General features: G+C 33.8%; 3 protein-coding genes and 1 long non-coding RNA gene across 7 annotated transcripts; 2 read left to right on the forward strand and 2 right to left on the reverse strand.

Moving 5' to 3' along the window:
* The first annotated feature begins 852 nt into the window (after positions 1-852).
* Positions 853-3,544, forward strand: LOC129315427 (transcription factor ILR3-like). The gene is made up of 5 exons (XM_054959093.1): positions 853-1,149; positions 2,117-2,179; positions 2,563-2,640; positions 2,740-2,902; positions 3,009-3,544. Exons 1-5 carry the CDS (start codon positions 1,022-1,024, stop codon positions 3,273-3,275), a joined length of 699 nt encoding a protein of 232 aa, XP_054815068.1. The 5' UTR covers positions 853-1,021; the 3' UTR covers positions 3,276-3,544.
* An 830-nt stretch (positions 3,545-4,374) lies between these two features.
* LOC129315425 (probable galacturonosyltransferase 12) lies at positions 4,375-8,194 on the reverse strand. Its single transcript, XM_054959091.1, has 6 exons — positions 7,745-8,194; positions 6,806-6,861; positions 6,553-6,708; positions 5,425-6,015; positions 5,009-5,311; positions 4,375-4,858 (listed from the first exon to the last, which is right to left on the reverse strand). Exons 1-6 carry the CDS (start codon positions 7,953-7,955, stop codon positions 4,574-4,576), a joined length of 1,602 nt encoding a protein of 533 aa, XP_054815066.1. The 5' UTR covers positions 7,956-8,194; the 3' UTR covers positions 4,375-4,573.
* A 4,140-nt stretch (positions 8,195-12,334) lies between these two features.
* Positions 12,335-13,088, forward strand: LOC129315430 (uncharacterized). The gene is made up of 2 exons (XR_008594490.1): positions 12,335-12,462; positions 12,916-13,088. It is a non-coding gene; the product is annotated as an uncharacterized LOC129315430 (long non-coding RNA).
* Positions 13,089-14,779: 1,691 nt separating this feature from the next.
* On the reverse strand, positions 14,780-21,579 carry LOC129315431 (autophagy-related protein 18f-like). 4 transcript variants are annotated; one of them, XM_054959097.1, is made up of 9 exons: positions 20,865-21,577; positions 20,524-20,755; positions 18,757-19,221; positions 18,248-18,679; positions 17,437-17,664; positions 16,479-17,306; positions 16,212-16,369; positions 15,246-15,578; positions 14,780-15,078 (listed from the first exon to the last, which is right to left on the reverse strand). In XM_054959097.1, the coding sequence occupies exons 2-8, from the start codon at positions 20,719-20,721 to the stop codon at positions 15,266-15,268; spliced, it is 2,622 nt and encodes an 873-aa protein (XP_054815072.1). In that variant the 5' UTR covers positions 20,722-20,755; positions 20,865-21,577; the 3' UTR covers positions 14,780-15,078; positions 15,246-15,265. The 4 variants fall into 4 exon arrangements, with proteins under 4 accessions (XP_054815072.1, XP_054815073.1, XP_054815071.1 ...); XM_054959098.1 differs by having other exon boundaries at positions 15,246-15,557; positions 20,524-21,578; XM_054959096.1 differs by having other exon boundaries at positions 20,524-21,577.
* Positions 21,580-23,736: the final 2,157 nt, after the last annotated feature.

Below are 23,736 nucleotides of genomic sequence, written 5' to 3' on the forward strand. Positions count from 1 at the left end.
TGATTTATTTATTGAGAATATTTCTAAAAAAAAATATAATTACATATTGAAAAGCTTGGAAATATCTTATATTTTTTAAACACTTAACATAAAAAATGTATTCAAGTAAGGAAAAAAAAATCTCATATTTTTAAATGAAAGAAGATAATTAATTTTTTGAATTATGTGCAACCTAATTTAGATTTAAATACGAAGATTTGATAGTGCTTTCATGCTTTGTTTACTGGGGAGAAAAATTAATTGTACTACTTCAAGTTATACATATTATATTCTTACGTTAGCGACCTAGTGTGATGGCCATGCTTGAAAATTAATAAGCAAACCCTAACAAAGTGAAGAATTTTCAACAAATTAACATATATTACTTATGTAGTTGTAGAATAATTTTAAAGCCAACATTCTCTCAATGAGGATATAAATTAATTAGTACTACTCCGTTTTTATTTATAAAAAAATTATCAAAAAGTGATAATTTTTTTATATAAATAAAATCACATATTTTAATAAATATTTATTACATATTTTTTAAATCATCCTTTATACTTTACATTAATTAATAGCAATTAATGCATTTTTATGTTGATTAATATAAAAAATTTTAGTTCTTTATTTTTAAATATAATTATTTAATTTATTAACTTTTAAACAGTATAATATATATATTTTATGTATATAAAAATGGAGGCAGTGGGTACTAGTTAACTTTTTTGGGTCCTTCTGTTGGTTCTCGGTTTTTGGCTGTCTGAAATAAACTTGGGCCAACATTCGATTGTGAAGCCCAGGGCAGGATCCGGTTTTGCCGTCGAACAATGACGACGGTTCGACGACGAAAGGCATTACCCCTTGGAATCAAGCCTACTATTTTCCTCATCACTCACCAGTCTCGCGGATTCCCTTTTCGCAGAAAAGACCATTCTTTTTACCTATCCCATCAAACGTGCAAGCCCCCCGCTTTCTGTTCGTTCCCCAGGAAAAGAGGCCTCGCCTGAAATTCTGAATTTTCCGGGAACTCCGCTGCAGAATGGTTGGCCCGGAAAGCACCAATTGGCTTTTCGATTACGAGATAACTGTCCCTGATGAGAGCTTTCCTATACCTGCTTCCGGGTTCAGCTGGCCGTCGCAGGCCTTGGATGGTTCTTCGAATACCAGGTTCTACAATCATTCCCAATTCTCTCTTCTTTTCCGGATGCGCTCTGTAATCTTGCCATTTATCACTGATTGTTAATTAGGGTTTTGAATATATTGTTTATTCTTATGAGCTATTCTGAATACTCCGGCGTTTAATTTATGCCAGACTTCTTTACTTTTTAGAACTGTCTGGGCTTTTAGTATTAATCTTGGATTGGTCACAGGTGGCAAGTTTTCTTAGTTCATGGAAGAAATGCGCTACTGGGTTTGATTTTGTTTGCAGGAATTAATAATTGCTGCAAATTCCTGCGCACCCTTGTAAACTTGATCTTTGAATGCAATTTTTTCCCCAAAGTAAAATTTTTTTTTGATACGAGTCCTTATATACATTATTTTGTGGAACTTGGCTATTTTTAAACTTATTCGTGATAGCCTTTTTTTCACCCCTATTTCATCCTTTTTATTTGAATTTTCTCTTTTTCTGATTGGGGCTGGTTTAGTCATGTGGGCTTAGTAAGAGTTGTAGATTGTCTCTTCACAGCCGGCGGCCTTTTTCATTCCATTTTCTCTTGTTTGGTTACACCTAGATTTTGAGGTTGAAATTGAATCAATGATTAGGGAATTTGATGAAGAGCCCGAGTTATGTTTTTGTAAACTTTTATGCTTGGAGTAGAATTTGGTCCTGTAGATAATGTTTCTGAGGTAGGTTGCTTTCATCCTAACATGAAAGCCTATGTTGATCAGAATGTATTTTTGGTTTATATCCGCATGATGATGTTCAGAGATCTTGTTTATCTCTCTATATATTAATGTCACTGTGCTGAAATTTGTTCTGCATGTTTGAAATAGAAACATGATATTTTATTTTAAAAAAAAATAGTGGAAACATGATTGAATCAGTTGATTAACTCCAGGACAACACCTGTCTTCGAAACCCCAAATTCTGGCTGACTCTATCTTCTTCTTTGATGATCTTATCTGATTTTAGTGCTGAGATTGATGGCACGTTGTGGGATACTGATGGTGCGAAAGAGTCTGGTTCAAAGAAGAGGTACTGATTTCAAAACGTTGGTTTGTTTCTGCTGCTTGTTCAATATTCAATATTTAAGTTATTTAATGCACTTTTTTAGGCTTAGTATTGTACTATTGTAACAACTGAGTTCTGAAATACATTAGCTGCTGTAATTTTTTTTTTTTTTTTTTTATAGAATTTATATAGACTTGCTAGCAATAAGTCATCATCAATAATGCATGACATTCCCCCCCGTTCAATTTCATTTGGCCCCTCTCCTGATATCATATTTCCCTATTTAGAGGTCCAAATCACTCCTTCTTGTGATATCAACAACTTAACATGAAAATTGAGCAGGTCATATCTTAATAGCGTATCCTTGAAGGAAATGACCTCATCTCTTTTTTCATTTCCTGTTGCAGGGGTAAACCTGAATCATGTGCTGCTTCTAGTTCAAAGGCATGTCGAGAAAAGCTGAGGAGGGACAGGCTGAATGACAAGTAAACTTTTTATTGACCTTCTAATCTGTCACTTTGCTCCACTTGAGTTGTATGTAAACATGTCTCTGGCGCTTGTTCTGATATGGTTGACATGGTCAGGTTTCTTGAATTAGGCTCTATTTTGGAGCCTGGAAGGCCTTCCAAAACAGACAAGGCAGCTATTCTCATTGATGCTGTTCGAATGGTGACACAATTACGGGTTGAAGCTGAGAAGTTGAAGGACTCAAATATGAATCTTCAAGAGAAGATTAAAGAGTTAAAGGTTAGGCCTTTCTTTCTATTTAGCTGAAGTTTTGGATAATCGAATAAAATGAACAAGAGAATTCCTACAGAGATCTAGCAGCATGAAATTCCCATCTGTTTTGTAGGCAGAGAAGAACGAACTACGAGATGAGAAACAGAGGCTCAAGGCTGAGAAAGAAAAGTTGGAGCAGCAGTTGAAAGCTATCAATGTTCAACCTGGTTTCATGCCTCCCCCTCCTGCAATCCCTGCGGCATTTGCTGCTCAAGGCCAAGCCCCTGGCAGCAAGTTGGTGCCTTTTATTGGTTATCCAGGAGTTGCCATGTGGCAATTTATGCCTCCTGCTTCTGTGGATACTTCACAGGACCATGTTCTCCGTCCACCAGTTGCCTAAGTTGGCACCATAAAATTATTTGGGCATCTATTTTGGCTCGAAAGCTTGTATTCATTCACCCTTTCTCCTTAACTTAGTTTCTTTTTTGTCACTTTTTTTGGTTCTGTTTCTCCTTTTGTTTAGCTTAGCAACATCTTTGTTAGTTTTCAATCAAGTGTAAGAACTGGATCTGGTGATGAGCTTGATTGTATTTGATATCTGATACTATCATGAAAAAACGCTGGTATTTGCATGTAAATGCTAATAAGCTTCTCTGGCCGTCTTACCTATATTATTTTTATGGTGGTTGTTATTAGGTTTTGAGACGATCTGTTCCAAGACATGTTATTGAATACGAGTGGATGAATTTTGGTGCACATATTGTGGTCTTCTAAAGAACTGTTTTTGGGCTGAATCTTTTAAAGAGCTAAGAACATGACATATTTTATCTGAATCCTTCAACTTTGACTAATACCCCTGAGGCAAAACTGGTTAGTTCCACTGTCGGTGGAGCGGACTGGAATGGCTCGTTTGATCAGTTACATTAGGGACCGGTTCAGTGTCAGGTTTGAACATGAGGGGTGACCATTTATTAGTCCGTTGAGCTGACTTTGAATTGGTCAAAAGTGGTGGTTGGACCAGTCATTTATTTTTTAAAATTTTTAATTTATCCATGCCAAATGGGCAATGGGAAAAGGAAAAAAAACTAACATCCAAGAAATAAACACGTGTATGTATGTATGTATATGTATTCAAAATCTATAGGCCCGTTATAGATCAAGAAATAAGTATATTAAATTTTGGATGAAGACAATAAGTATTGATAGATGTCTTTTTCATTTTTTATATTTAAATATTCATTTATATTATTATGAATGATTATTTCTTTTTATTTTGTTTCATTTAAAATATATTAATCGTATACAGTTCAACAAGTCTGATTGTAAAACCATGAACTGTAAGCTTTATTTTTTTTATTTTATTTCTTTTTTTAACTTTTTGTTCGATTAGTACTAAAGCTGAATGTTCATCTGCATAAATTATCAGATGGCTGCAGGATACTCCCTAAATGCCTGGAAAGATTTACATGTATAATCTACAATACTAATACGATGAAGGCTGAAAGAAAAATCATGAGATTTTCCACAGAGAATAGGAATTAGGAAGTTTCAAAAACAAAGGGGAAGCACCAGGCTGTGTCGTTGTTTTAACTTCTTGAATGAAGGCCTAATGTAAGGAATTACTCTCGTTTTCTTTTCTCTTTTTACAAAAGCCATTTCTTCAACTCATAAACAAGGCCACATGCTTCAAGAACCAAGCTATGATGCCCTAATGCGACAATTCTTGATGAACTTATCTGAAAAGTCGATATACTTGGCCCATATTGGCCTGAGCTGAGGAAAAGCTATCTCCAGCCAAGGCTTTGCCCGCCCATTAAAATGGATGACACCAGCACTCTTTGCATCAGCAAGGCTTGTGTTCTCCTGATATCCCAATCCCAGCATGTGCCAGAAAGGATCAATAATGTGGACATGACCGTGGAAGGCTATTAACCCAGGAGGTAAGGTCCCTAGCTGCCACAAACTTAGGTCTGATTTTATATTCTGCATAAAGGGAAACAGAGTTTTCAGAGTGCATTGTATCGTCTAGCTCTGATAAGCAACTATTTCGATGACTTAAATTAAAACAGGGTGTTTTCATTAACTTTGCCTTTTCTTTGTGGTCTATGATGTTATAAATAAAAATACACATACCTGCTCAACCCAATAATGGTATTTAAGGCTTATGTTGGTCTTCCTCCAAGCCTCTAGATCAAAGATGTTCATTCCATAAGCCCAAGCACATTCACTGGGATCGAAACTCTTGGATATTAGAGGGTGGGAGAAGTTCAAATAGTTTTTGAGCCTCTTCGACATTACAAACTTATCTTCTCCATTACAAGTTTCTACTGCTCCATTGACTTTTCCATTCATGTCAATGTCCCAAAGAGGGGAAAGATCAGTTTGTACCACAATGTCATCATCCAGGAAGACCACCTTGTTTAGACTTGGGAATAGCTGTTATGAAATATGTATTATGGCAATAAGCATCAGAGGTACCAACACGAAAAAACTAAGTAGGCTTACAAATAAGGGACTTTACCCTAAACAGTCTGTTTTAAACTATTTACCTCCGGCAGATGTATGCGTATGTGGTTCATCACTGAATTATACTTGGGACTAAGTGCTTGCAGCTTTGATGCAATAACATATGGCTTCTCACTAGTATTGGTAACAATAGCTGATGATCCCCCTCTAAACTGTGACCTCACTTTCTCATCTTTCTCCATTGCTTCCAGAACAGGCACTTTCCCCTTTGAAAACCAGTCAAAATGATGCAATGCCTTGACCTCAATAATAGCAGGTGATAAAGGGTGCAAAGAAAACCAAGCCTGCATGGGATAGTAAGTCTTTTTATCTGTAATGATGTGAAGAACAACCAGATGGGGCTTCAAGGAGTTGCGGACAAGGGAAGTTGCAACCACAGAGGCAGCCAGAACATTGTCTGAGGCAAGGACAAAGTGGAAGTAGCTGTTGTCAACCAGGGCAGGCACGAGCTCTGCAGAAGGAAGCTGAAGGCGAGCTTCTGCATTGTTGGTGTGCTCATTTGCTAGCCTTAAGGCAAGGCAGTGAAGCTGCTTGGGAATGCTGCTTGATGCTACATGACGATACAAGTATTCTTGAATTTTAGCTGTCCTGGTCCTTTGTTCCATGAGGGTGACCTGAGAAGTTCATTGTTTCCATTAGCCACTGATCCAACTCAAAGTTCAAGTGGTTTTAGTGAAAATGTATCTTTCGGACTGGCTTTAAGTAAGTTTCTCTGATATGATATAAGAAAAAAGTTTTCTGGAAGATCCAAGTGATGTTTAGTTGTAGTAAAATATATATTCATCACGATTTTTTAAAAAAGAAATATTTATAAATTGCATGCAAGTTTTGTTCTCATCATAATTTTTAACGCAGTCCATCACACTGAAATTTATTGGATTTAAAGTGTGACAAAACATATTTTTGAGAAAATAAAGTTTAAAATATTTTTATGATCATTAAGACATAATATTGAGAAATATTTGTATGATCATTAAGACATAATATCACGTCAAAGAGAATTAAAAAGTTTAAAATATTAAGTGGATAGGTTCAAAATAATTTTATTACAACACCTTGAAATATTTTATTATTGAAGTGTGTAACTACAAGCACTAAAGTAATCTTTTATTGTTCTTTTAGTTAAAAAGAGGGAGGATCAAATATTGTACCATCTCTCGCAGTTTGACAGCAAATGTCTTGACGTCATATTCACCTTCCCTTACTTCAGCCATGAACTCTTCTAACGTCTGTGGAATATCAGATCTTCCTTGTAGATCATCTTTGCCTAGAGGCTCATCTAATACCTGGAATATCACTTCTGGGACCTAATAAAAATCAGTGTCAATTTCATTCGTTAGTATAAATTTCAAGTATTTGCAAATTATTGAAAAACATTCAAACAATAAGGGTTTGGGATATTACAGTTGGTTCTAGTTTTCTTCCGATAATTCTTGGTCCTAGTTTCCTTCCCAGGCAACCTGAAAATGTAAAATCAATAAATCACATCTATACAGATTATGCTATCCCAGAAGTTGAGTTTTTCTTTCACAATCCAGGCTCAAAATCCAAAGTTTAATTTTTGAATTAGTGGAGTTTATGCTCTACTATCGGATTAGTTCTATCTTAAGAATATGGCGTCTATGCTGCGGAATTTTTTTTTTTTTCTTTCGTTTTTGTTTTTGTTGGTGAGAGTGGAAAAAGAATTCATAATGCAATATTATTTATTTATTATTTTTCAGAGAAGGGGGCAAGTGGCAGCCTCTCGTGGAGTTATGGTCAAGTTTGCGAAAACTCATGTGATATCCTAAACTTTAACAAATTGATAAATTTTTTCCAATTTTTTTAAACACAGGTTCATTCTTTAAAAATTAAAATGAACTGTTTGGCGAATCATATTGCTCTTATGCAGTACAAGATAGAAAAAGTCGGATTTTGACAAGTGGGTTAATACATACATACATACATACATATAGCTCTTAGTGGAAACTTGAACTTTTGTCCGTTGCATATATTTATTCTGCAGTATCTAGTCAGTTCTCTCGTGAATCTCTTAATTTATCAGGATATTCTTCCTAGTGGCAGGAGTGGGACATAAATGGCTATATTACTGACGAATATGCAGAATATGCTTGTCAGTGTGTGTATACAGTACAAAAATATGGCCACATGTACATGTTTTTTATTGGTTTCCAACTTCCTTTAATTTATCAATATCCCAAAACCATAAAATTTTCAAATCAAAGGTCGGTAAATATATGTGGATTGGGGAATGCGGCCAAATACAGAGCTATTTGTAACTCATTACAAAGTGCAAGACTTTGTACTTGTGTATGAGAAAGAAGAGAAAGGATGATAATGTACCTATGGTTGAGCACCTGTTTTCACCATCAATGGAGTCCACTGCTGTCAACACAAACACAGACCGAACAAGTAATGTGAAGAACAAGAGTGAATAGAAGAGCATCCGATAAGAAACTCGCCGTGACACAACGTTCACTTTGATGAACTCTTTCAACCCTTTCCCTGGAAGCACAGTGACATGCCTTAAGCTTGGAGATATTTGCAGCTGCATTTTGTCCCAAATGCAACACACACACACACACACACACACACACACTGAGGCCTTTCAACAAACACAAACACAACTAAACTTTGGAGTCCTTCTCCCCTGATACTCCAAAAGGGGTAGTTTGCACTCCTTATTTCATTTGGCACTTTGATGACTACCACCTGATGAAGAACAGAGGACAAGTGCAAGAACCCATGAAAGTAATTGTGCAGAGGGAAGGTTTTGATGAAAGCTGAAGGTGGTCACTATCATTCACCTACACTTGCTTAGCATTTGGGTCAGGCATGTCAGGGGATTTTTATGGGCTTTAATATTTTACTGAGAGGAACTGGGGTTGTTAAGGAGAAAGAGACACAAGACTAATAAGAAGCAGGGTATGTAGTTTGATTTAAGCTTGGAGTATTGACTTTGGTTTGAAGGTGAGAAGAAAGGAAAAAGAAAAGCAAAAAACAAAACAAATACGAAGTTGGTCTGTATTTGGTTGTTGTAAACTTGGCTTTGCCTCCACACGAAGTTTGAGTTTATATAGCACAGGGTTTGAAAGTTTGGACGATGATAGAACAGGACTTCTGTTTGGAAAATGACAAGCTTTCTCTATATGTAATGGTGGGTTTCATGATGTGGTTGTTTGAGTAAAAAACCAGTAAACCTTCTATTTGTCTCCAATAAATGACCTACCTCTTGAGAGATTATTAAATATTAATTACCAAAAACAATAACTTTGACCAGCTTCATTCATTGATATCATAAAGGGGGCGAGATTATAGGCAGAAGAAATTCCATCTTGTCAAGTTGGCAAGTCGCGCCCTAGACGCTTCACGCATTGTGGTTAAACATTTTTTCTTCCGCACAACCCAACAATAAGCTACGAGATTTCATTCCACTAAAGAGAAATTCTGACGTTGGATTTTGGAGAATTCTAGAAGATACATTTGCCAACATTACAAAATTAACTTTATCTTTATATTCAAGTGTGAACAAAATTTAGAGGAGTTGGATCATACTTCCAAACTTAAAGAAATAACCCTTGGCCTTAATAATGTTTAACTAATGCATCATTACCCATAGTTTGAACAACTGTAACGAAATTTCTTCCTCAACGTAATATTCCCTAAATGTTACTGGTCTAAAGTTATTTTACTATGAATCACCATTAAAATATTATCAGGCCTGTTTAATGGGTGAATGATTGATCACCTGTGAGAGAAATAAAGAAAGCCGAAAAGATGCAAACCACAACCTCCCATTATTTACGCGTTTAGATGTACTCTGTTATATCCTATATTCTTTCTACTACTTCGAAAGAGGGATCAATACTGACTTCCTCGACCGAAAATGAGAAATGATTGACGTCATTTTTTACACGTTAAGAACGTGATTCGAATGGTGTCAGCATTCAAGGTTGGTGGTGCCTTTTTCAGGTCAACACGACAAATCAAAGAATGATTTTAAGTAAAATTTTACATTAGGATTTACCGACTTTTGAGTTTGAGTCTATTTTCAGACTAGATAGAAATGGAAACTGATTCGAGAAAGCACTGGGCTCGTTTCGCGGTTAGTTAACTTATACATAGTAAAATTCAGTGGTGATTTGATAAAGTTATTTTGCTTCACCAGAAGATTATATTAAGTTCTGTCATGTCTTCAACACTAATAAATTAATATCAAGCAGGAACAAGACGGGAAAGCAGCCAAGCTCGTAACGGCAGAAGAATTTCACCCAGTCTCGGTTGGGACATCAAAAGGTTGAGGATACCTTTGGCCATAATGAATTTGGTAATTAAACAATTATCTGGATCAATATAAATTTGGGATCTCCCAAATCTAACAGTAGTGAATAGTGAATTACTGATATTACCTCCCTTTTTTGGGTACTTTCTCTTGAACATAGCTTTTACAGTGAATTACTGACATTGCCCTCATTTTTTATTGTACAAGTACAGTTAAAAATTCATTTTAGTGTATATCTACAATAAAAAGCTATCACATTTAATATTTTTATTGTTTTAAAAAAATCGTTTTTAAAAATAATTTTAATCATAAATTATTGAAATATATTTATTAAAAAATTAACAACATAAAAAATTGTTTCTAATATTTTTATTTCAGATTTTTCTTTTTGTGAATTTTATGAAATACTTATATTTTTTAATTTACATATTTATTTTATATTTTTAAATAACTTATAACTACACACTATATATGGGATAATAAATTCTGAGTTATAGTATGTTGTTAAAATATTTGCACATCTATTACACTTAATATTTTTATCATTTTCAAAAAGATATATTTTTTAAAATATTTTTAATCATAAATTAGTTAAATATATTTATTAAAAAATTAACAACATAAAAATGTTTTTACATTTTTATTTTAGTTTTTTATTTTTTTGAATTTTATGAAATTATTATATTTTTAATTTATCTTTTTATTTTACATTTTTATTTTAAAATTTTTAAATGACCAATAACAATACATTAAACATGGGGTAATAAATTATGAGCTATAGTATGTTGTTAAATTTTTTATTTCTCATGAATAATAAATTACTAAATTTTTTTACATTATTATTTAGACTAAGTTTTGAACGAGGTGAAAGATTATAGAGTAAAATATGGTATTATTTATAATTTTGACATGCATCAGAATAAAAAAAATTATAAAATAAAACAAGTTGTTTATTGTATTTTTAATTTGTAAGTGATGATACATTTTGAGTTGCAAGTTGCTACTAATTTTTTTTTAATATGCATGTAGTTGACAAATTAAAAAGAATGACAAGCGTTATCTAAATTTTTGACATCACTTTAATATATTGTTTATACTTTGATGAGTTTAGTGTTAAAAAATAGGGAAATATGGTTGAAAGTTTTTAATTAATTTTTCTTTTTTTTTTCTCTTTCATTTTCTCTCTATTAAAATATTGAAATTCTATTTGCCTATATGTTTAAATCAAACTAAAATCTCTCCTTTCTCCCTCCACTTTTCTCAAACTAAGTAAAAAATTAATATCCCTTATTCATTATGTGGAGACATATACCTTTTATTGTATAACTGTCATCATTTGGATAACTCTCCCCTCTCCCTTTCTTTTTTCTTTTTTTCATTGTATAAACTTTTATATAATACTGATTTGGAGTGTGTCAGATAGAGTTGGAAATAAGGGTCGGCCCTGATGGGCCGCCCGTTTTAATCCATTTTAATAAAAATTTGGGCTTGAAAATTTGATATTTTTTAAGATAATTGGGCTTTGAAACCCGACCCTTTTAAGTCCTAAAAAAATGAGTTCAGGCCTGGACAGCCCATCAAGTCCGTTTAACTTTTTTTTTTTTGGCTTCTATGTTGGACTTTGGAGAATGGCCAAATTGGAGTTGGACTTTCAACCTCCAAGGAAACCTTATGCAACACACTCGTACTCGATCTCTCACTCTCACTCTCAGACTTGTGGCAGAGTTGGAAATAACATTTTATTTGTGGATGATGATGAGAGAGATCTTGATTAGCATTAATCATGACTTTTGTTTTTATCTTATTTAGACTTCTAAATCTTGAGTTTATTTTTAAATTATGTGAGACTTTAGTGTGATGTATCTTGAATTTTAGAATACTCTAAGTAAATTAAAATGTTAAATTTTATTTTATTTTTTTTATAAACGAGCTTATGGGCTCAACCTTGAGCTTATGAATAAGGGTCGGGCTTCAACTTTTGGATGAAATTGGGGTAACCGGACTTTCAAGCTTGGGCCCATAAGGGCCGAGCCCATATAGGCCAGAGTCGCCCGTTTCCCGATTCTAGTGTCAGACAAAAAAAAATTAATTCGATAAGATGATATCACACAAATGAAATTAACATCAATAAAATATAAATTTCATTTTCTTAAACATCTAACATCTTTTTACAAAAAAAAAAAGCCCATTGAAATTTAAATTGTTCTATTTTATTTTCTCACCATTAAAATTTTTTAGCTATGGCTTTTTTCATTTATTAAAAGAGAAATGTAACATCCCAATTTAAATTTTAATAGTTAATTTGGGTTAATAAAAATTTTGAAAAGTATTATTAAATTATTATTATAAAAAAAAGGGTATGAAAAAAAAATAAAAAAAATAATAAAAATAAAAAAAATAATAATAATAAATAAAAAAATAAAATATTATTAAATTATTATTATTATTATAATAAAAAGAAAGAAAGGAAAAGAAAGGAAGAAGAAGAAGAAAGCGAATTTGCTTCGTCCGCCGCCTCAACAGTAACAATAATAAAATAATAATAAAAAGAAAAGAAGAAAAAGAGAGAAAAATAATTAAAAAAAATGTGGGACCCACTGAATTTTTATAAAAACTCACCTGTTCCTTCATTTCTTCATTCCTTCTTTCGTGCGTGAGCTTCGGCAGAGAGAGCATCTGTGAGCCAAATTCACCGGTGCTGGGTTTTAAGATTGTATTACTGGTGAAGATTGTGGAGAGAGAGAAATTTTAAGGAATAATTTATTGAAAAAGCCACAAGGTAACCATGCTTTTAATTTATGATTAGTGTTACTTCATGTTAATTGGGTGATTATTGAGAAAATTATGAATTTTGTAATATTGTATAATTGTACAATATTATTATGAATTTGTTTATTTATTGTGGGAGGTGTTGGGAGACTTGCTATTATTGTTGTAATTATGTGCCACGTGGTACGCCCCTATTGGAGCTCAATAGGTGGTTTGTAAGGGCTCGGGCTAATCTACCTTTGGCCGGGTAATTTAGTACCGAGTGAGGGCTACGGCTCGAGGTTAATGGAGGGATATAAGGATGGTTGTTTGTGTTTATTATAATATTTCTTATATTTGTTGGAATTATATTATTTTTAATTCTCACTTAGTAAGCACACACTTAACTGTTTGTATACACTATCATAAATTGGCTTTGGTTACTGGGACTTTTGAGTCTCATTATGTGGTTAACAATTTTCAGGAGAAGAGCCAAGAGTGACACGTGGAGGAGTCCCAGAGGCTTAGTGGTATAGATCCACTGTCTCTTTTGGGTATTTAATTTATGATTTATAATGTATTATATTGCCAATATTAGGGCTTTTTGTTTATTGTCAATTATATGAATATATAAATGTAATCATGCCTTTCAAACTATTTCTATTTTTGGTACAATTTGGATGACTGTAATTTTAATATTTGGTTTACTTTGGATTGGTTAAAATGGCATGATTATAAGGTCAAATAACTGGCTTGTGTTGAAAATTGATTAAATTGCTTATTTTACTTGTTGGGAGTATAAGGATGGACAAATGTGATTTAGTTTACTTGTTGGGAGTATAAGGATGGACAAATGTGATTTAGCCTAATGGCATGTGGGAGGTAAAAATTTATCTGAAATGTTATAGTGTGTGAGTTGAAGCCGATTATAAAATATTTTATATTGAAATTTATTGATATAAAAATGTGTTGGGTGGCTGTAACCCAACTATGGTTGAGTTAAATTATTTAAAAAAAAAAAAATTTTGGTGTGTTACAAGAAACATATTTCTCTTGTATATTAGAATCTACAAAATTGTTACATAATTACATTTGCATGCTTTAAATAAATGATATAATCATCCTAAAATAATAAAATAATACTTCCTCCATTGAAAAGTATAAAGCATTTTTTGAAGAGTTGGATGTTCAAGTCTTTTAAGGTGTAATCATTGCTTTTTTTTTTAAATATCCCTATTAATAATGACTTCATATTTATTATAAAATATTTAATAGGAGTAAATATAAAAAGATAGTGATAGTTTGAAAGTAAATAACTACTTTATTGAGGATAAGATTTAATTAAAAATGCCTTATATTTTTAAATGGAGGAATTATATAAGTAACTAATATTAAATAAATGAAAAAATAGTATAGGTTGAAAATTCTACTTAACAAATTAAAAAACCATTGTAGTAAGATGCAATAGATTAATGTTTTTAAAATTATAATATTTTACATCATGTATAATGAAATCTTTCCCCTGTGCCGTACGGGACGAATTATAGTTTCTAACAAGGAGAGATGTCAAGTAATTGCTCGGTGGCTCTAACAAGCCATCCAGAGCCTAGAGATCATTTTTTTTATTAAAAAAAAAAGAAAAGAAAGATAAGACAGGTTTTTAAGAACTCATTACAATTAAGACACATGTTATTGCTCAAAAATTATTTATATTTTGTAGAGATATTTATAAATTACCTACTAATCACAATTTAGTTTCAAGCATGTTTCTTTTGAAAGAAGAGATGAATTGAACCACACAATAAGACCAATCTAGACCTAATGACTTAAAAATAAAAGCCTATTTAAAGAATTAAAGAGATACTTGTAATTACCCATTCATAAAATATTCACATTGGTAACCGGATTTATATACCTCTATGAAATATTTGTCACATTTTTAACCAATAGATCAATTTTCGTTGACGAAATTTAAAGATCTTTGTATCAATGAACGCCCCAGTAATGGAAGGAACTTATAACACCATAACGCCAATTACTTTCTTTCACCACTTGATTCTAGATTTTCAAAATTGAAAGATTGGTGTGCTGATTAATTCATTTGTAAATCCTTTTATCAAGATTGATATTACTACTTATAACGATGTTCCTCGTCTAATTTATCGTCTGGAACAATAAAGAAATAATCAAACTTGAAAAAAAAAATAATTCAACTTCCGGAGCAGAAAGATTAGCACGCTCGATTTGAATAGGGTAAAATAATTGACCAAATATATCTCTGCATCTACAGAGATGTTAATGCCCTGGTTAAGGCGTACTTGGGTATCCACAAAAAGCAAGATCAAAGATAGAGGAAATCATCTTAATTTAATAAATTAAAATAAAAAGTAATCGAGAACTTTCCTTTTTCCTTTTTTTCGGGGTGAAAAATGTAAACGAAAAGTTATGATTCTACTATTTACTCTTAACTAATTATTGATATAAGCATGTTATTTACAAGGCCAACAGATAAAATCCAGCAGAGCAGTATCCACAATTTTGCATAATAGTCAAGCACTTACTCCTTCAGGATCTTCACCTCTCCAACCATTTTATATTAACACTGTTAATTGAGCTTCCGGGGCCAAATGAAAGAATAATTACAAACCTGAAATGGGGACAAACAAAAAACAAATAACATATTAACTCGAACAAATTTCACTAGTTCATCTATAGAGGCGGAGTGCACCAACCAGAGCTATTTAGTACCTAATGCAGAGGAAATTCCATAAATTAAAAATTTAGTGAACCATAAAAATATCACAAGAAACTCACCATTTGAATGCTTTTACTATTTAATCTTCAATGTGATTCTCCATTAGCAGGCCATCTCTGACTCTATTTACTAGCTTGAGTTGACCCTCCATGCTTAAGTGCTCTATTCTATTATTTACAATCTCAAACTGAGAATTTGGCTTTGGGGAGTTATTTTTATTTACATAGCCTCTTGTTTTTGTTGGCTGAAGATGATCACCCAATCTAGGTACTTGAATGCCATTGTCCAATTCAGTAGAGTTTGTCGTACAGTCTGAAATCTTGCCATTTTCAGACATCCCAGTACTCTGATGTAACAATTGTTCATTTACCCTGCCATCCAGAGCATAGGCCCTGAGAGAAAAGTAGAATAAATGCTGGTACTGCTTCGCCCCTCTAAACTGAGATACTATCATTAAGAATAATAATAGGATGCACAAACCTAAATACCAATAAAAATACCTAAACCTTAGATTGATATACAGTTTCTTAAGTGCATTTGATCTAAGTCATGTGATATATTCAAACGAAAATACCTAAACCTTAGATTGATATATCATTAGATTGATAATGATATTTTAATATATTACATTGTGACATGTCCCCGTCCTCTTTTGTTTGAAAACCCTCTCTCTCCATTTACTTGGCAGTTGGCAATAAATGTTAGCTGTCTTAATAGTAATCCTGAAAATTTGGGTCTCATGTTAAATCTGGTTTGATATTGGCGTAATTTTTCTCAGAGTCACAAAGACCTGCTTAGAAAAATTTAACAACCTCCGTCCTGTGAGGACACTAAACGTTGGAATCACAAGAAAGCCAAGCCATTTCCATTTTAACTATCATAGGGTCATCAAGCCAAGTAATATACAATCCAATTTCCTCCCTCTTTTGCTTAATTGTATCAAAATTTTATTTACCCCTGCATCACACGGGCATGAATAACTAGTGGTTAGAAAAAGAATAGCTGGAAAATAAAAGTTATCAAACCTTGTTTGTTGGAGTTTGGGGGTCTGTATAACAGGAATTAAGTGCTTGGACCTCGCTTGAATAATGCGAGTAGGAATCCTTTCAATCTCAAATTCCCCTCCCGCAGCAGCTCCTTCATCTATTATAGTAGCTTCTTTCACCATTGAATGAAAATATATCTAGTAGGCAAGTTGGCAACAGAATTAGTTTTCCGAGTGTCAAACCGGAAAAAAAAAAAAAGCATAAGCATTAAAAACAGTTTACAGTTTGGGATTCTAAATTAAATACCTCAGACTTTGCCCACAATGGAGTGTGAGTTTGGTGCATCTGCAGTTCAGCTTGGGAAATATACAGATGACGATCTTCCTCTGAAGAGGAATTTGCTTTCACAACTTCATTGTTGAATTTTGGGTTACTGACAATGTCCTTTTTCGATTCTTCAGGATAAATTTTGTTGCCATCAGGAATTCCATTATCACCATATATGTCAATGTTATCTTCTCGCTCCCGTAAACTTAGTCTTTCACATATATTCCATTTCTGAATAGCTTCCACTACTAATCTTGCATCAGCTTGTGGAGCTAATTCAAAAGCAGGGTTTAATCCAGACACAATAGCTGAATCTCGACCATTTAACATCTGTAGAGCATATTGTATCATGGAACCAGAGGATGAAAAAACCAACAAGTGATACTTTGTTTTGGAATGCTTCCCATCAACATATCTGCCAATGCCCTTGCAGTGACAGAAAGATGAAGCAATAGCCCCAGAAAGGGAACTCATCTTTCCTGTGGCAGCTGCAGCAGCACCGCTGACAGTGCCTCTCCAGCCATTAGTTCCATTCCTAATTCTGCTAACAACAGAAAGTGTGATTGGTGGGCCAGCTGCACACAGGCTCTGCTTTTTATGCATTTGCAAGGCTGAACTATAAGGATTGAGGACTGCTTGGTTAGTAATACCACCCAATCCGTTATTTTGTGTTGGAAGACTACAATCAAGGGCTTGAATATTCACAGATCCTCCCTGAGGATTTATAGCAAATATATGGCTAGTGCCCCTAGAGGAACTTATCATAATCCAACAGCTGTCATCACTGAAACTAATATCTTGTATTACCTGAACAGTTGAATAAATATTAGAAAAGTCCGGGTTGTGTTGTACAGACACATTGAAGGGGAGGGGGGAAGATTTTGCAACAACCAGAGTTTAAACAAAAAAAAAAAAAAAAGCCGGATGATGCACTTACTGCATTAGTATAGCCACGTTGCAACCTGTAGAGATGAACATTAGAAGGGCCAGCATCGGATGCCTCTGAGTGACAAGGCATTATCTTATATACATTTATATTATGCCCCTGAACTGAAGCAGTCACCAAAATGGTCCCACTGGGATCGAAGCATAAGGCTGAAATAGGGCTTTTGTGGGCTCGCAGTTGAGTAACTACATTTTTACTGACAATATCCCTTACAATGACCTGACAGAAAGGAATAATATTAATTAGTTACTATAAATTATAAATGCAACAATATTTATGGGCAAATGGCAGACCAAGGGTAACAGAGACACAATATACAAGCATGTTGTTCATACCATGAGAATGAGATGACACAGTACGAGAGAGAGAGAGAAAAAATAGATTTCCCATAATTCAGATTCTCAGTTTTCTACAGATGCCTTGTGAAATACCATAATTGCTAAATTGGGTACAGTGAACCAATGACTCTAGTTAGAAGGTTAGTGTAACTATGCTTCTAGGTTTCAGACCAGGTTTTTATTTTTTCCTTTTTGCCCGTATTCTTCCAAGAGATGCAATGCATGTAATCCTCAAAAGCAATTTGAATTTGCCGCTGAATCATCTGTCTGGAAATGCACTTGTCAGTACAAATCAGTCGAGGCCATATTAGTCTGAAACTAAATTTAAGCCAAGAACAGGAGATGACACAGAAGACAATTTCACTAAGGGAAGAAATCATCACATCTATGGAGCTTAAAAAACAATCACAAACAACTGATGCCGTTCCAATTTCAAGGAAATGCAAAGTAAACACAGTATTCACCATCCCAATGTTGTCGGTGTCTGCTGAATGTCCATTAATGGTTCCATTGCCCTTCCAACCTGAATTTACAGATCGTGAAGAACTGTTGCTGTCAGACAGAAGCTCAGAGTAGTATCTGGAAAGTTTCTTATACCCCATATCTCCAAGGGACACAATCCCAGAAGCAAGTTGCTTGCTTGATTCTCTGGCATAGTGTGCAACCAAGCCCCCATTTGAAGAAAAACCAGGAAAGCTCGCTGAAGTTGTCAAATCTTGTGGATTGACATGCCCAGAACTAGATATTGTGACTGGACTTCCACTATAAGCCAGCCATCTTGAACCCACTGCAAGCGGTCCATAGCCCACCCCTCCAGAACCAGGACAACTTACAACTATAGGATTGGTAAGTATAGTATACTCTCGTTCTAATGTTGCAGCATCAAAACAGTGTATCTGCAAAACAAAAACCCCCTGAGAATTCCAAGAGAAATGGATTCAAAGTTGCTTGAGATGGATGTGACAGATTGTACCTGAGTTGATTGAGATACAGCAACTACTCGAGAACTGCACCTTACAGAATAAACAACTGATCGAAATTTCAGTGCATGGACATATGACTGGGATCGCATGGAGTAAAACTGAACAGTCGTTGGCAGATAATTTCCATTCAATTGCTCATGGAAATTGGAGGTGCCCCCATTGTAAGGTTTGGTCGGCCCATCCTGAATGTTACTGCCTCCAGCAAAGAAACCATTAGCACAGACAGCTAACAGCGGGCGGCTATTTGCAAACTTTTCTGCTGATCTCTTTGATGCAATTGGACTTGGTAGCATTTGCATAAAAGAAACAGGACCATCATGCCTGGAAACTAGGTCACGCACATTATGTGAATCTTCAACATCCCAAACCTGGAAGCCGGACCGAAATCCTAGAAGTAGAACTTGACGGGTGACTTCTCCCTCACCCTCTAATTTATCAAATCCAGCCCAGATGACCTTTAACAAATTAAAAGTGATTGAAATCAATAATCCCATTTAATAATTCAATAGAATTATCATCAATGATTTTTATATAAAAAAAAGAATTATTATCAATGATTCGTTACAATATACAACAAGAAAAATCAACACCAGATAGGAAACTGGATCTAGAAGCATGAAAACACAGAGTGAAATTTATCAATAATAATAGCCCTTAACTGGCATCAGTCACAGATAATAAAAGAAATGCAAAAATAATGAGAATAAGCAATACTAGCGGCAGTAAGGGTTTTTTATTATATAATTTGGTTTGGTTCATTTTTTCATCAGGAGAAATATAAGGACTGCATGTTTCAAGGTTCAAGGTTTAAGGGTTCAAACTAAACCAACCCACATATATAATTTGTTTTAGTCATCACTACACAGGTTATATACGTGATATCCGTTAACAACAGATAGATGCATTTGATATTTGAAAGTGCTAAAGATCCTATTTATAGTGTTCATGCAAGACAACCTGGTTAGGTGTCCTGCAAGCAAAATGAAACCTTGCTAACACCCCAATCCAAAAGTTTAGACCATGCCAAATGCCCTTTCAATCAAAGAAAATTGGAGAGACTAGTAGGGCATGAATTAAGGACAAAAATGCATGGCAACCGCCAGATTGTCGATGCATAAGTTGTTAACGCTCGTCTATTTTGAATTTCCAAATTGGGAAGGCATATTGCATTAATTTGTTAGATATAGCATGCATCTAAAGATTAGCTTTTTCAGAACATTCTATTTAACAAAGTTTTGTTGCGGTATGAACAAGACATGCATCCTAAAACATCATAAATTGGCAACTGCAAGCCTGCAACTTTACCCAGCCAGCTTGCCTACGGAGACCTACTTCAATGAAATTGTGAGACATATTTCCATTGGATTAATGGATTACATGCAAAAACACCCATGCTTGGAAATTAATGATAACGAAACTGAAACCAATAAAATTGTTCAGGGATTAAAAGGCAACAATCACACGTATGAACAAAAAGCTAACAAACTAACTTTCATTCCTGCAAGCTAATAGTCGCAGGTTTGGAGAAAACTAAATTGTGTAGTGTTACAAGTGATCGAGACTTATCAATCATCCAAGCAGACAGTTCACATTGCAAGCAAGAAAATCAACAGCCTATAAATTTAAAGCACTATAAAACAATTACCTTTACACGATAAATTTATGTTCATCAAGTTCCCGTCCAAACTCTAAAGTTACATTCAAGAGTTACACCATTCAGAACAAGCTGAAAAGTGAAAACCAAACACAAGCGATACCTGATCAGAATTGGCGTCATCATCCCTATCAACAATCGAGGACGCAACTGATGCAGCAGACCGAGCAACGTTGGAAGCACCGGAGGAAACAACCCTGAGGTAGCTGGAGATAGCCCGGAGCGAGCTGGGAAAAAACCCATTGGTTCGACCGGACCGAACGCCGCCTGCTTGCTGCGGTTTCTGATCATCATTCATCATCCCCAAAACCAAAGAGATGAAAAGTAGCAACCTCCTAGGACACAAAGATAACCGATTCCTCAAAATCACCCTCAATCATAAGTCCAGATGGTTTTTATTTTTCTTTAAAGCACCACCTCACCCTCTACGGAGATGGAAACTACCTCTCATGTCATAAGTGTCGCCATCTCCTTCACCTCGGCGAAAACTTCCAAATTTCAATTACTCCCGAAAACCACAAGCGCCCAGAAAAACAAAAAATCGTTTTGAATTCTCGTCGTGTTGCACCTCCCAAGTTACCTTTTTCGCTATAGCTATCAGAACAACGAAGCTAAAAACTAGTTGGGAAGATAAATTGAAGCAAAAAAAAAAAAAAAATGTTTTCAAATTTTTTTGCTTATCTTGATACCCACGAATTCAAATTCCAGCAATACTCAGTTATCTAAACAAGAATATTCCTAATAATTACAAATAAAATAATCCAAAAATTATCAAAAGAAGGATAAAATCAACGATTTAAATCACAACATATAAATATATTTTACGAAATATGTACAAATTTAAATGATTAAGAAGCAACTTAGGATGAAAACCGCCGAAAACCCCCCAGGGGATGAGAGGAGAGAGAAAATGTTAGAGAGAGAAGGGGGGAAGTGAAGAGAAATACAGGATAAGGAAGAAGGAAGGAAGGAGAAATCTCCCTGGTTACGTCTCTGAGAAATTTTTCAAAGCTAAATTTTCTGTAGGATTAGAATTTAGAGCTGGTTTGGGAATTCGCGTTGTTCAACTAATAATCCACGTCTTGTCTTCCTCAGACGCTGTCAAACTGTTTTCGCCCACTTCTCTCTCCTCCACATTCTGTCTCTCTCATGTCCTCATCTCATGTCCATAAAAGTTAAGACTCAGCCCCAACTTCAATCATCAAGCATGATTTATTAATTAAATTACAAGAATAAATTAACCCATCTTAATCTCGTATCACATGCTTTACACAACAATCTGATTCATTTAATAAGAATATAAATATAAGTATTATTTTCATTTATATCCTAAATCACTTTTCCTTCACATAATCATTCTTGTTTTAATAAATAAGAAAATAAGAGAATATATTTTTTCTGGAAAAAAAATATATGATATGTAAGGCTGTGCAAAAGTCTTCCAGTCCTGTCTGGTCCAGTCCAACCCGAGATGATTTCAGTCTTGTTCGGTCTGTATAGTCACTGGTCCTTCAGGACCAAAAGGACTAAAAAGACCAGACTATTTTTTCGGGTTGGACTGGACAAGAGACCAGGCATCCGGACCACTTGGTCCAGTGCAATCTTATTAATTTTTTTATTATAATTATAATTAATTTATTTTTGGCAAATGTTTAAAGTGTAATTGATGCTAAGGAGATGATTGCATAAAGATTTATTAAGTTTGTTTCTAAATTATTATTGTAATATAGTGTTGTTAAATTTTGTTGAGTACTGTTTTTGTTAAAGTTTATAAATTTAAATAATTTAGATTATAACAAAAATATTTTTTTTCTTATTGTTAGAAATTATTATGATTTATTATTATTATAAGTATTTTTACTATCTTAATTGAGTTTATTATGTTGGAATGAATTATTGCCTCTCATAGAATAAAAAGAGGAAAAAAAAGCTAAGTGAGTACTGGACTGACAGGACCAGTCTCCCAGTCCTATGGACCAAGTCCGGTCCTGTTAATCTTCGGGTTATCACTGGACAAGACTGGACTACGGGTTGCCTAACCCAGTCTTTTTTATGAAAGAGACCGGACTTCGGGTTAGGGTGAAGTCCAGTGCCGTCTTATCTTTTATGCAGCCCTAATGATATGTAGTCTAGTGGAAACAAAAGGAAAAGAGAAGAAATCTGTGCTTTATTTAGATAAAAAGAAGTTTACAGTTATTACCTTTTTCAGCACTTTTATATAAATGGAGCCAAAAGGTTTTGATTAGTATACATCTTATGTACTCTCCTCAAACTGTCAAAACTTATATAATAATTCATTTTATAATAATTCCATATTAAAAAGGGCATCACATCTAATTGTAGATCTACGGTGGGATAATCAGTAATTTTATTTTATTTTTTTCAACTTTTATTTTTTAAAATTATATGAGACTCACAATATAAAAATGAGTGTAGGTTTTATTGTGAAAAACTCATCATTCTATATTGTAAAGTGCATGACATTACACTGTAAATTTACAATGGGATAAACAGCAACTTTATTTTATTTGATAAATGTAAGACTCGTGATAAAAATAATACGTGTGAGGTCATACTATTTGGTGTTTATATTTTTCATATGTGCAAAATAAGAATGTAAGATGTGTTCGTTCCACTATAAATCTATAGTGAGACAAACAATAATTTTTATTTTTTTTAATGTAAAAGTGTTGTCGTACTATAAATTTATAGTGGAATGAATAACAATTTTTATTTTTAATTTTTTAATATTTGTAGAGATTATGTGGGATGCACAGTGTAAAAATAAGTGTGACGTTTATAGTGAAAAATAATGATAAATGTGAGACCCATGATAAAAATAGTAGTTGCAGGACCCTATTATTTGGTGTCTTTATGTATAAGATAATAATGTAAAATATGTTGGCATCACCGTAAATCTATCATGGGGTGAATCAAAAAATTTTTAATCTAATATTAAAAATAAATGTGAGGTTTATAGTGAAAAATTAGTGATATATATGAAACCCATAATAAAAATAATATGCATAAGACCCTGTCATTTGGCACTTTTATTTTATATATATATATATATATATAAGATTTGTAGGAGGAACGATAATTTTTTAATTTCTTTAAAATTTATACATTTTGTAAGATCATGTGCCATTTGCAATAAAATTAAACATAATTATATAGATAGATTTACGATCAAGTTCTGCCAGCATAATTTGTCAGGGATAAATTATAATAATGTTTTAATTTTTTAAAGATCATGTGGCAATTGCTAAATAATTCTCATAATATTTGTTTGTGAATAAATTTTCTTCTTCAACTA

The sequence above is a fragment of the Prosopis cineraria genome, unplaced genomic scaffold (genome assembly GCF_029017545.1).
Source record: "Prosopis cineraria cultivar Desert tree isolate PC_DT_omini unplaced genomic scaffold, ASM2901754v1 PC7, whole genome shotgun sequence".
Taxonomy (NCBI): Eukaryota; Viridiplantae; Streptophyta; class Magnoliopsida; order Fabales; family Fabaceae; genus Prosopis; species Prosopis cineraria.